The sequence below is a fragment of the Jaculus jaculus genome, chromosome 2 (genome assembly GCF_020740685.1).
Source record: "Jaculus jaculus isolate mJacJac1 chromosome 2, mJacJac1.mat.Y.cur, whole genome shotgun sequence".
In the NCBI taxonomy this organism is placed as follows: domain Eukaryota; kingdom Metazoa; phylum Chordata; class Mammalia; order Rodentia; family Dipodidae; genus Jaculus; species Jaculus jaculus.
In genome coordinates, this window is record NC_059103.1 from 123,491,298 (window position 1) to 123,504,273 (window position 12,976).

The following is a 12,976-nucleotide window of genomic DNA, read 5'->3' on the forward strand; positions in this document are numbered from 1 at the left end:
GTTTTGTAGACATAGGGAAAGATAAACTTGACAAAAACAAAGCAACTAAATCACAGAGTAAGCTAAGCCCTGAGTTGTAAGTGTCCAGGGGAGTAGGAATTTTTTTCTAAGAGCCAGATGCACCATTGCAGTGGCTGAGGCCCTGGTGCACCAGCACCCATTCTCTCTCTCTCTCTCCCTCAAATAAAAAAAATAAAATAAAAAGAATTCAATTATCAAAAACTGTGAGGGCTGGAGAGATGGCTTAGAGGTTCAGGCACTTGCCTGCAAAGCAAAGGACTGAGGTTCAATTCCCCAAGACCCAAGTAAGCCAGATGTACAAGGTGGCACATGTGTCTGGAGTTTGTTTGCAGTGGCTAGAGGCCCTGGTGTGCACATTCTCTCTCTCTCTCCCCCTGCCTTGCCTATTTTTATCTCTCAAATAAGTACATAAATAGAAGTAGTAAGAAAACCCTATGAGATTGTGCTATAATTTTATCAAAATACTGGATAAATAATACTTGAGATTCTTCTATATTACTTTCCCCTTAGTTTTCTTAATTTTTACATTGAGATAAAATTAACATGATACAAAGTAAGTCAATTTCAGAAAGTATTAGTATCTTCACAATATTATACAACCACCATCTAATTTTTTTTAGTATTTTGACAATATTGTATAACCTCTGACTAATTTCAGGTTATATCCATTAGCACAAAAAGAAACCACATAACTGTAAGCAGCTGCCTCACTGTCTTACAATGACTTATGTGCCTACCATTATTTCAAAATAAAAATTTAAGAAAAAGTTACATGTGCTTATCAAAAATTAAACAATCTATAAGTAAAGAAAAAAGATACTAGCCAGGCATGTTGGCACACACCTTTAATCCCAGCACTTGGGAGGTACAGATAGGATCCCCATGAACTCGAGGCCACCCTGAGACTGAATTCCAGATCATCCTGGACCAGAGTGAAACCCTACCTCAAAAAACTAAGAAATAAATGAATAAAAAGAAGACACTAAACATTGTTGACACACTTTTCAACAAACAGGAAGATTTCTAAAGGTATAAAAACAATTTTAAAAATGAAAATTTAGGAGAGATGGCTTAGTGATTAAGGCAATTGCCTGTGAAGCTTAAGGACCCAGGTTTGATTCTCCAGGTCCCATGTAAGCCAGATACATAAGGTGGCATATGCATCTGGAGTTCATTTGCAGTGGCTGGAGTCCCTGGCATGTCTGTTCTCTCTCTTTCTCTCCCTCTCTCTGACTCTAATAAATAAATATAAATAAAATATTTTTTAAAAGTGAAAATTTATTGCACAGATTGATAAAATGCATGATTGAAATGGATATTTAGGAATGGCTAAAGGTGTAATTAGTAAACCTGAAGGTTTCAAAAAAATGTGATAAGAGGATTGAAATATTAAAGATAAGTCAAGCACATGATGTATAAAATGACAAGATCTGATGTAATATATAATCATGATACCTGATTGAAACATAGACATGAGTTAGGTATATTAGCACATTGGGTAAAGAGCTTCCTTTGTAAGCATGAGGACCTAATTCAAACCTCTGAACCCAGATAAAATGCTAAGCATGATGGCATGTGCCTGTAATTCCAGCTCTGGGGAAATGGAGATAGCATCCCTGGGGATCACTGGCTAACTAGTCTAGCTTAACTGGTGAGCTCCAGTTAAGTGAGAAATCCTATCTCAAGAAGAGGGAGATGGTATTCTAAGGATGACACCCTGAAGTTATCCTCTGGGCTCCACATGCACATACATACATGTGTACAACATACACATGAATATGAATACACATATAGAATCTCACACACATAGACAAGAAGTAATAAAGATTTTTCAGACCTGGCGAAAGATGCATTTGTACATGTATGTCCCACTATATGTATCAGGTGAGGTAAATGAAGTCTATATGGAGACATAATTGAGATAAAATATAAGATACCAAAGCCCAAAAGGTAACTTTTTGCAAGCAAATAGAGAAGGTAGTTATCTAACAGGATGATAGTTAAGGCCAATCAGAGCTCTTAACGGCAATTCTGAACCCCAGCAAGAATCATCACAATGCTATTAAAAACAATAAGCACCAAAAATTGTTTATCTAACAAACCTATCTTTCAGGAGTAAGGGGAAAATAAAGATTGTCAGACAAATAGAAACAAATTAAAGGTCTATATTGTAAAAAGAAATTGTAATCAAAGGAATTAATACAAGTATCAGAAAATTTAAACAAGTATTCCCGGTATACAATGATAATAATGTTAATTAATAATTTCTTAAAAAAAACAAAAACAAGATCTTATATAACCAAAGCTGGCCTCAAACTTGCTATGTAGTTGAGGATGACTTTTTGAACTCCTGGTCCTCCTGCCTGTACCTCTCAAGTGCTGGAACTACAGGCAAAGGCTACCAGGCCCAGGTTAGGAAGTATGGAGATTAACCCAGGCCTTATACATGCTAGGCAAACACTCAACCAACATTCTCAACCCAGTTGATGATTTTTTTAAAAAGCTACAGAACTAAATTTAATAGGATAAGATTAGCTAACAGAGATCAATCCAAATAATATTGAGGCATGGAAAATGAAACAGATAAAAATAAAGAGAAAACCTTTGCCAGATAATTTAATAACTAGAGTGGCTAAAAATCATTTTAATTAACATGAAGTGCTTACCATGTGGTTACCACATGGCTAAGTGCTTTTCAGTGTCAATACAATTTATTTGACCATCACAACACTTCATATCCCTGAGAGAGAAGGGATTTGTCTGAGGTCTCACAGTTGGCAAAGACGCCTGTGTGCATGCACCCATGCAGATGGTTCCCTCCTGACAGGAGCAGATGTGAGCTCAAATATAGCTTTGGCAAAATGGGTCCTGCCTGGGAAAAGTAGCCTTTTGCTGATTTGTACAAAGATATGAATCATGCGGAGGGCTAGTGGTGGCCTGGTAACAATAGTGTTGAAATTCAGGCAATCTAATTCAGTTTTCTTCCATCCACTACTCTATACTGCTTCCTGATACTAATATCAAACAAATGGACTCTAAAATATTTTAAAGCACTTTAGAGATAGAAAGGCTCAAGGGCTACCACTGTCATATTAAAAGGTTTAGCTCACTAAAGGTATAACAATTTATATATTACTAGCAAAATAATGACAAAACATGAAAAGAAAATATAGCTACAACAGGCAGCTTACAAATGTGCTCCCATATTGACTTTTCTAAATGATGAAATATTAGATGAATTGTAGAAATTACTAAAAATAAAATTAGCTGGCTATATTTGTAGTACAAGTTATATAAAAACCTATATCCAAGCATCTGAAAATGTTAAAGGCATGGCCTGAGCTTTGTCCCAGCCCCAACATAAGGCCAGATGCACAAAGTAGAATCTCAATGCTCCTATGGCAGTGGGAGGTGGAACCAGGAGAATCCAAAAGCTCATGGGCCAGTTAGATTGAGGGATACAGCAGCCAGACAAGAGCTCCTGCCCCAAAGGAAGAAGGAGAGGACAAACACGCTGAGGTTCTCCTCAAACTTCCATGTGTACATGCATACTGCGGAATGTGTGCACCCCACACATACATCCACCCATAATTTTTTTTAAAGTAATAAAAATTGACCAAACTTTACCATGTAAAGTTTTGGGGTTTTGTTGTTGTTGCTCCTCTTGTTGTCTAGTGTTTTGTTTTGACTTTTTTTTTTTGGCAATGCTGGGGATCTACCACAGATTCAGGTTAGGTTTCGCTGGAGAGACCTCATCTTAACATGGTTAAATCTGCAAAGGCTCCATTTTCAAATATAGCAGTATTCCAAGGTTCTGGGGACTAGGTCTGCAATGTACAATTGAGGGGACAATTTGCTTGTAACATCTTTCTGCAGAATAAACATTGTATTCAGGTGGTGTTGTAGGCTACTTTTACAAAGTATCCTAGAATAGATCATTCACAGTCTAGGCTCTTACATAACTGCCCAAATGTCCAGAGTTATAGCAATGTCCAAACCTGAGACCAGTACAAAAACAGAAAATGGGAGGCAATCCTGGTAAAGAGCATGGGTGAGACTTAGAAACTGAATGTGAGGTGGGAAAAGTAAGCTGTAGAAGACAACATATAGTAGATCATTTCATAAATGTTTTTAAATGTTTTATTTATTTATTTGAAAGAGACAGAGACAGATGGAGAATTGGCATACCAGTGCCTCTAGCCATGGCAAATGAACTCCAGATTCATGAGCCACCTTTGTGCATCTGGCTTTACATGGGTACTGGAGAATTAAACCCGGGTCCTTAGGCTTTTCAGGCAAGTGCCTTAACCACTAAGCCATGTCTCCATGTCTCCAAAGCTTCAGAGGACCACATTAAGTGATAGTAAGAATCACTATTAGACTGTTTCTTGATTTCAGTACAGTTCAAATAAAAATTTTAAAAAACCCAGATGATAAAATCAAAGTCAAGTCCAGAAAGGAAGTACTTCCCTTGGGGTGGGGGGATGGGTGCTGGGGCAACATGCAGAAGTGACAAGGGCAGGGCTAGAAAGATGGCTCAAGTGATTAAGTGTGCTTCCTGCTCAAGCATATGGCCTAAGGGGCCTGAGACTACTCTAGTTTGAAGCTCCAGAACCCACATAAATATCTGAGTGTTGCCAACCCTGCCTGTAAACCCAGGCCTGCAGGGGAACAGACTCAGGAATTGCTGGAGCTCAAGGGGTTAGGGGAGGCAAGGCCCAGGATCAGTAAGAGTCCAGGCTTAAGTAAGAACCTGCAGAAGAGCAAGGGAGAGGGGCATCTGATGTCCTGCTGTAGGAAGTAATGTGTACACCTCTGTAAATGATGTTCCTGTTCATCTTGTTGCCACCCTCCATAACTGGCATTTATATCATGTGTGCCCTTTCCTTTCTCATTGTCCCCTTGAGGTTCTGTGAAGGTAGTGCTAACTTCTGTTATTTATGATTGAGCAGTTTGGCTGTAGAAGGTTTCTGTACTTCGGTAATTTAAAAGTATGGCCCTCTGTGTCCCGATGTGGACAAGGATGTGGTAGAGGATGGGCTAGCATTCGCCTTGCTCTCTAGCTAAGCCAGATAGCAGCCTTCAGTGTTTCACTGATAGCAGTAAGAGTAGTGTACTCCCGTCCTAGAAGGACTAAAGTACACAGATTTTCCTTCATGAGGGAAAGTTAAGTGTTAGGTGGTGAATTTCAAAATTAACTGCCACTAATATGGCCCCCTTTCTTTTGGCCTCCCCTTAGCCCGACTCCCACTCTGGAAGAAGTCAGCGCATGGGCCCGGTCATTTGACAATCTAATGATCACACCAGCAGGAAGAAACGCTTTTAGGGAATTCCTGCGAACAGAATTCAGTGAAGAAAACATGCTTTTCTGGATGGCCTGTGAAGAACTGAAAAAGGAAACAAATAAAAGCATTATAGAAGAGAAAGCAAGAATAATATATGAAGACTACATTTCTATCCTTTCTCCTAAAGAGGTATGTACTCACAAAAAGGTCTTCCCCCAGGAGCCATTGGCAAATCCCAATTTTGTGTGTGGTCAGGTTTCCCCTGCAGTTAGGCCTGCTATAAAACATAGCAATGGGTGCTGCCCATTCCTAGCCCTCAGAGCCTTTGACTATGGGCTTACATATGGGCACCTAGTGGCCTCTGAAAAAGCATGGAGGATTTTGTACGTTTTACTGGAAAAGGTGTCCACCAGGGCTAGTCCACACAGTTTAATACTGGCACTGCTTTGTTTTCTGTTTTGTGGGCAGCTGCCACATGCTAGGTAAATTCTTTGTCAAGGACCTACATCCCATATAAGCATTCTTTTAAGGAAAATTATCCTGTATTGAGGAAGGTTTTATAGATAATTTTAGTTGTCACATCACTAATAAAATATACTGGCTTTTCTCTCAATATCACAATTGGGTGTTTCTACTTCTCACAGTTTAAGTTTCATGTATAAAATCTTGATGGCTTAAAATTTAGTGCCTTACATCTCTAGTTATATAATCATTTGTTATATGTGTGCTACAAATGTATGTTACTAAGCAGGGCTTCTCTGGTCAAGGGACCCATGGAGGTGGCTGACCTTATTTATAAGCATACCTGGTGTGATAGCTCCACCTCCTCAGAGGGGCTAGTGGACGAGGATGAAGAAAAGAAACTACCAGGAGAAAAATGGAATGAGAACATCTCAGAGACAGGACTAGATAAGCCAAGGATAAAAGCACAATGTCATGTGGGCAGTGGAAGTGGCACCAGCTTGGTATGCCCACAGTCTTGGCTGTTCAGCAGACGGGAAGGGCCAGTGGTGGACAATAGGATCCAGGTGTATCAAGAGGATTGGGTACCATGCTGAGGTTTTCTGATTCTTCTCTTGTGTGTCCCTTGAATTTTATCTTGGTAATATTAAGTTTGGATTTGGGGAGTCCAAGGATTGAGGATAAGAAAAAAGGCAAGAGCTGGGCATGGTAGCTCATGCCTGTAATCCCAGCACTTGGGAAGCAGAGGTAGAAAGATCACTGCGAGTTTGAGGCCAGCCTGACACTACAGTGAGTTCCAGATCAGCCTGGGCTAGAGTGAGACCCTACCTTGAAACAAACCAGTAAGACTAGTTAGAAAGAAGGGATTCTGTGTATGGAGAATTTGTGAGGGAGAAAAGGGAAAATAGTGAGAGGGGACTTTAATCATGGTATATTATCTATATAGAGAGAGCTTGTCAATAAAATTTTTTTTGAAAAAAAGGCAAGAGGCAGGATTCCATTATCTATTTGGGACATGGTTACAGCCTAACTGGCCTATTTGGTGAGAAACCACAAAGGAAGGAGTTGCTTTGAGGTCATCAGTGAGCCTAAAAAGATAGAATTAGGTAGAACCCTTGGTGAAGAGGCACCTGACAGATGTGTTTATTCATGAGCAGGGTGCCAAGCAGTCCAGGACTGTCCCCACAGAACACTCAGGGATGCCTCATGGCAAGGTTATAGAAAATGAAGTTCCATTTGTACCCTGCTAGTGAACTAGAATTTAAAATGTCTTCTGCTATAACAACTATCAACTGCTAACTTGGCCCTATAGTTGGACTCCCAACTAGGTTGCGCTCTGGCTTACAGTGAGCATTGCCCAGCAGACTTCATTGGGCAGGGCAAAGGGCAAGCTTTGTCCCAGACAGAAGAAACCAAAACAAGATCACCCTAGTTTCTTCATTCCTTAAATGCCAAGTGGTTCAGACGAGTAGGACAGTAAAATGGAGCTAGGAGTTACAGGAAATAGATCATGACAGGCTCACAAGTGAAGCCTCAGAATGGGTATGCCTTGGCTTAAATCTTGAGAGCACCAGGCAGGTCGGTGTAAGGAACAGAGTCAAGAGAATCAGGATAGGGTTTGCACTTTACAAACACTCCTCTGGATAAATCACTCAGTGTGTTTAGATAGACACTGGATTGGTGTCAGTTAGGCTATTATACAAATCCAGCAACAAACAGTGAGGATCGTCCACAAGGGTCATGGCAGAGAGGAAAGGATAGATAGATGATGTATTAAGGAGAATTAAGCTGAGCATAGTGGTGCACACCAGTAATCCCAACACCTGGGAGGCTGTGAGTTCACACCTGCCCTCAAGCACATCTTAGGACTAGACTCCAGGATCCACCCCCAGTGACACCTTCTCAAACCAGACAGCTGGAAACCCAAGGGTCTTGTTGTTGTTTTGTTTTTTAGTTTGTTTGTTTTTGTTTTTCAAGGTGTGGTTTCTTTTGCTCTAGCCCAGGCTGACCAAGAATTCACTATGTAGTGTCAGGGTGGCCTTGAACTCATGATGACAATCCTCCTACTTCCACCTCCCAAGTGCTGGGATTAAAGACAAGTGCCACCATGCCCAGTTCCAAGTCCCAAGTTTAATACATTTACACTATCACATTCAAGCTACCACATTCTACCCCTGGCCCCCATAAACTCATGACCATATCACAATGCAAATTACATTTGGTCTGACTTCAAAGGTCCCCATAGTCTTTAACAACTTTGACACTGTTTCAAAGTCCCAAGTCGAACCTGAGATTCAAGACTGTCTCTTAACTATGAGTCCTGAAAAATCAAAATAAGTTACATATTGGGTTGGAGAGATGACTCAAAGGTTAAGGTGCTTGCCTGCAAAGCCTAAGGACATGGATTCAATCCCCCAGTACACATGTAAAGCCAGATGAACAAGGTAGCACATGCATCTGGCATTTGTTTTAAGTGACTAGAGGCTCTAGTGTGCCCATTCTTTATGTATCTCTTTCTTTCCCTCGCTCAAAAAAATTAATAATTAAAATATTTTTAAGTTACATACTTTCAACACATAATGGCACAGACTTTAAACATTTCCATTGCAAAAAGGCATAACAAGAAGAGACTAGATCAATGCAAAATCATTAACTATCAGGTGAACATCAAACATCTTTATTTGAGTCTGACATCCATAACCAGTGATGACAATTTCTGGATTTTCTATTTCCACCACTCCAGCTGGGCTGAGAAGCCAGGAGAAAAGTTTCATCCAGAGCCAACAAGTCTCCATGGTAGCCTGTGCAGCCCTGGTATATCCAAGACATCTTTGATCCCCAGTGCAAACCACAGTCCATCTTACAATGGTCTCACTGGTCTACACAGGGGCATTGCTCCGCTTCACAGGCTGTATCTCAGCAGTGGGATCTCCTTTCAAGAGTTTGCAGTTCCTACTCATTTAGCCTTTCCTGGGTGGACCTCAGCCTCAGACTTTTCCATTGTTTCAATGTGAAGAAGTTGGCCCACCCTTAATGGTAGTAATCTGTTTAACAGTAATAGCTGTAGCAATCTAAAACAAGTCTTTGTGCCTGTAACTTTAAATGTGCTTGAATTTTTCCAACTTTAAACTGTACATCTTTCAGTTCTATTATCTTCCTCCAAGCACACCAGTCCATTACTTTTTTTTAAATATTTTTTGTTCATATTTTATTTATTTGAGAGCGACAGACACAGGGAGAAAGACCAATAGAGGGAGAGAGAGAGAATGGGCGCGCCAGGGCTTCCAGCCTCTGCAAACGAACTCCAGACGCGTGCGCCCCCTTGTGCATCTGGCTCATGTGGGACCTGGGGAACCGAGCCTTGAACCGGGGTCCTTAGGCTTCACAGGCAAGCGCTTAACCGCTAAGCCATCTCTCCAGCCCCAGTCCATTACTTTTTAATTTGGCCTTGATCAAACTCTCTAGGCATAGGTAGCAAAGTGCAGTCAGCCTTTATGTCAGCAGCCCAATTCCAACAAGATTCTCTGTTGTCTTTCCTTCCACTTTGAAAGTTAATAAGCCAACACAACTCTCTGGATTTTCAAACTCTCACCAGAATAACCCATAAAACTTGGCTTACCACTTCATAAGTCTTCTGCAGTCCCAAGTACTAGCCTGTCACATTCCTTTAGCACACAAGTTACAAAAGACCAAAATACACATAGTCAGATCACCCCAACTTCTCTAGTACCAAAAACTGTTGTAGTCAGCTCCAAATTGCTAAGATGAACATCCCACCAGACACAGCATATGGGAGGAACAGGTTTCTTTCAGGCTTACAGATCCGGTAGAAGTTCTATCAACAGCAGAAGAAGCTGTCTCCCATTCATAAATTCATACAGAGAGAAATGACCAAACAGCCAACACCACAAGCAAGCACAAACCACCAGAGCTCAAAACTGCTTTTCACACGTCTCTGGGCTGGACTCCAGAATCTGCCCCCAGTGACACCTCTTTCAGCCAGACAGCTAGAGACCAAACTTCCAAGTTTAATTTTAATAAAACTACTGAGTCTATGAGGCCATCTACTTACACATCACATTCAAGCTACCACACTGGGTTTGAGGTACCATCTGTGGATAGGAACAAGGCTTTCCAGGAGGAAGATGGATTACATATCTGGAAAGACCTATCACTGAGGCTGACAGCTAAATGCATGTTTGTTTGTTGTTTTTTCTGGTCATGGTGGCATACACCTTTATGAGAACAAGAGAGAGAGAGAGGAGAGAGAATTGGTGCACCAGGGCCCCAGCCACTGAAATCAAACTCAACGCATTGGCCACCTAGTGGGCATGTGCAACTTTGCATGCTTGCATCACCTTGTGCGTGTGACTTATGTGCGGATATGTGCGACCTAGAGAGTGGAACATGAGTCCTCAGGCTTCGCAGGCAAATGCCTTAACTGCTAAGCCATCTCTCCAGCCCCTAAATGCATGATTTAGCTAACTGTCTTTTCAGTTCTATATTAACAGCATGTGCACTACATCAGAGTGGTAGCATATGGCATCAGATCTATCATGGCCAGCTGCTGCAGAGATGGCCCAGCTACCACACTGTAGCCAGAAATGTGGCAGTCAGCAGCTTTGGCTTGTATCTTGTGTGGTGGACTCCAGTAATGGTCTGAACCCAGTGATTTGCCCTACTCTGAGAATTCAAACACTTAAATTCTAATAAAATTCATACCAAAAAAAAAATCTTGACAGAAAAGCATCACTTTACCATCTAAAATGAGCTCATTAATAGGAATTCATGTTTACCTTAATATAAATACAACTGAGTTTACCTTGCCCAAAGGTTCCACAACTCAGCTCTGACAGCTGGGATTGAAACCTGGGTGTTGCTGGCTCTCAGGCTCTAATTTTTATCATTTGGCTTCAGTCACATTCAGCTCTTCCAGTTGAGTTGGCACAGGTTCCCAGGAAAGTGTGCCTAGGGCTAGCTGAGCAGAAGCAGGCAGCATGCAGGTTTTCTTCACATGACTTGTTAATTAGCAAGGAATGTCTGTGTGTGCTACCTTTTTTCTTCAGAGGGCATCCTACACTCAAAACTTTGTATTTTTCTACAGCAGTCAACATTACATAGAGCTTGTGAAAAATACAAGGTCTGGCTCTGCTCCAGGCCTACTGAGACAAGCTCTGGGGTGGAGCCAGGAATCTACTTGACAAGCCTTCCTGGAGCTGCTAGTGTCACTGGTTTCCAAAACCCCAGCTCATTAATCTTTTAGTTTCTCAGCAGTTTGGATTTTTGAATGAACTTGTTTGGTCTGACACTTTTTTAAAAATTTGCATGTGTGTGTGGTTGAGTGTGTGTGTGTGTGTGTGTGTGTGTGTGTGTGTGTGTGTTTGTGGACACACCAGGGTCTCTTGTCACTACTAACCAACACCTGACATTTGTGCCACTTTTTGCATCTGGCTTATGTGGGCAACTTGGGAATTGAACTCCATCCCAGACTTTGCAAGCAAGTGCCTTTAACTGCTGAGTCATTTTTCCAGTCCTGGTTTGGGACTTTTCAAAGACATAGCAAGCTCTGGGAAATGGGGTTGTTTTACAATGAGATGTACTGAATACACCTGTCATTTCTACCTGCAGGTCAGCCTGGACTCCCGAGTAAGAGAAGTTATCAACAGGAACATGGCCGATCCATCCCAACACATATTTGATGATGCACAACTGCAGATCTACACCTTAATGCACAGAGACTCTTACCCTCGATTCATGAACTCTGCTGTCTATAAGGATTTGCTTCAGTCCTTATCTGAGAAATCAGCTGAAGTATAGGAGGGTTCAAATTATTTATTATAAATAAAAGAACTCATGGATTTCGTCTAGCACAGGGAATTTAGAGGTAGTAATGTCTTCTGCTGGAGTAATACTTGACTGTTTAATAACAGATTCTTCCTTCCACAGACAGCTATATATATTCCGTGTGAACTGCAGCCACCTTTAGTGAAACTACTGAGAATGTGATGACTGTTTTTATAAAGATAGTTCACTTACACTTTCAGGAACCATAGCATGTTCCCAGTGACAAAGGCTACACTGGAGGACACCCTGCCCAGAGCATGAACATGCACACAGTATACATGATCACTTTTGTTTTGCATGAGTTCAGTAACAGCTTACCCTCTAAACAAGAGATTCAAGTGCTTTTCAACTATCCCTTCCATCTAAATATCCCACTTAGTGCTGTGACAGGACCCAAATTCACATGTGACCATTCCTTGTAAAAAAGCAGTAATCTACTTTCAATCTTGAGTATTATGAGCATAGACCGGGGGGGGGGGGGGGGATTGCGTGCGTGCCTGCACATGGTTAAAGCAAAGCACTGTGCTCCTAGCGGATCTGAAGCTTGGTGAGAAGTACGTATGTAATTCTTTGGTTGGAAAGAGCTACCACTATTACTGGAATCTACCAACTGAAGAATACATTTTTGACATTCACAGTTTGATCATGTTCACAAAACCTTCAAATAAGCATATTTTCTTTTTTATTATTGAAATATGGGTATTTTCAATATAAAAAATAAAGCACAAGAGTCTTATCCCAATCTTTATTATTTCATATATCAACATCTGGGAAACACTAAGTTGGGACACATGTGAGAATCTCTTACCTTTCAGAAGAGTTGTCTTTAGATTCCATTATTGTTATCACAAGCAAACGGAATAGCTGCATAGTTTATATGTAAAAATGGTTGGTAGACCAAAATCATCCCAAAGAATCTCATGTTTACAATGAATAAGAAAGATTAAAAAAAAAAAGGACAGATTTCAGGAGTGAAAAACACGTTTCAGCCCTCATGCAGGATGGCTGTCATCTCTCTTGGCTGGTCCTGCCACAGCCTGAAGCCGCCTTCATCATGTAGCTCAAGCCCCCTAAACCTAAACCCTTAGCTGCCATTCTCAATAACCCATCTAACAAGACACTAGACCCAACTCCTCCACTTCCTATTCTTGCTTCCTTCAGTGTAGTGCCAGGGATCATGTGCTCTTCCATATTTTTCATGGTGTCAGTCCCTTTGCCATGTCTTCCAATTTCACCTTTCACTGAACAGGGCTGCAATCAAGGCATAACACCTATCAGTTAGCAGTTACTCTGTGAGGAAACACGCATGTATGGAAACCATGATGAATGCTGTGTGGTAAGTATTGTACTAGGACACACCAGGC

At 41.1% G+C, this 12,976-nt stretch overlaps 1 protein-coding gene across 3 annotated transcripts in view; it reads left to right on the forward strand.

The window, feature by feature from the left end:
- Positions 1 to 12,337, forward strand: part of Rgs20 (regulator of G protein signaling 20) — a 100,342-nt gene extending 88,005 nt beyond the window's left edge. For all 3 annotated transcript variants that reach the window (XM_004653472.2, XM_045143588.1, XM_045143587.1), the window contains exons 4-5: positions 5,261 to 5,495; positions 11,397 to 12,337. In XM_004653472.2, coding sequence (XP_004653529.2) covers positions 5,261 to 5,495; positions 11,397 to 11,585 — 424 coding nt within the window. In that variant the 3' untranslated portion in view covers positions 11,586 to 12,337. The remainder of the gene's footprint in view (positions 1 to 5,260; positions 5,496 to 11,396) is intronic.
- The last annotated feature ends 639 nt before the right edge of the window (positions 12,338 to 12,976 follow it).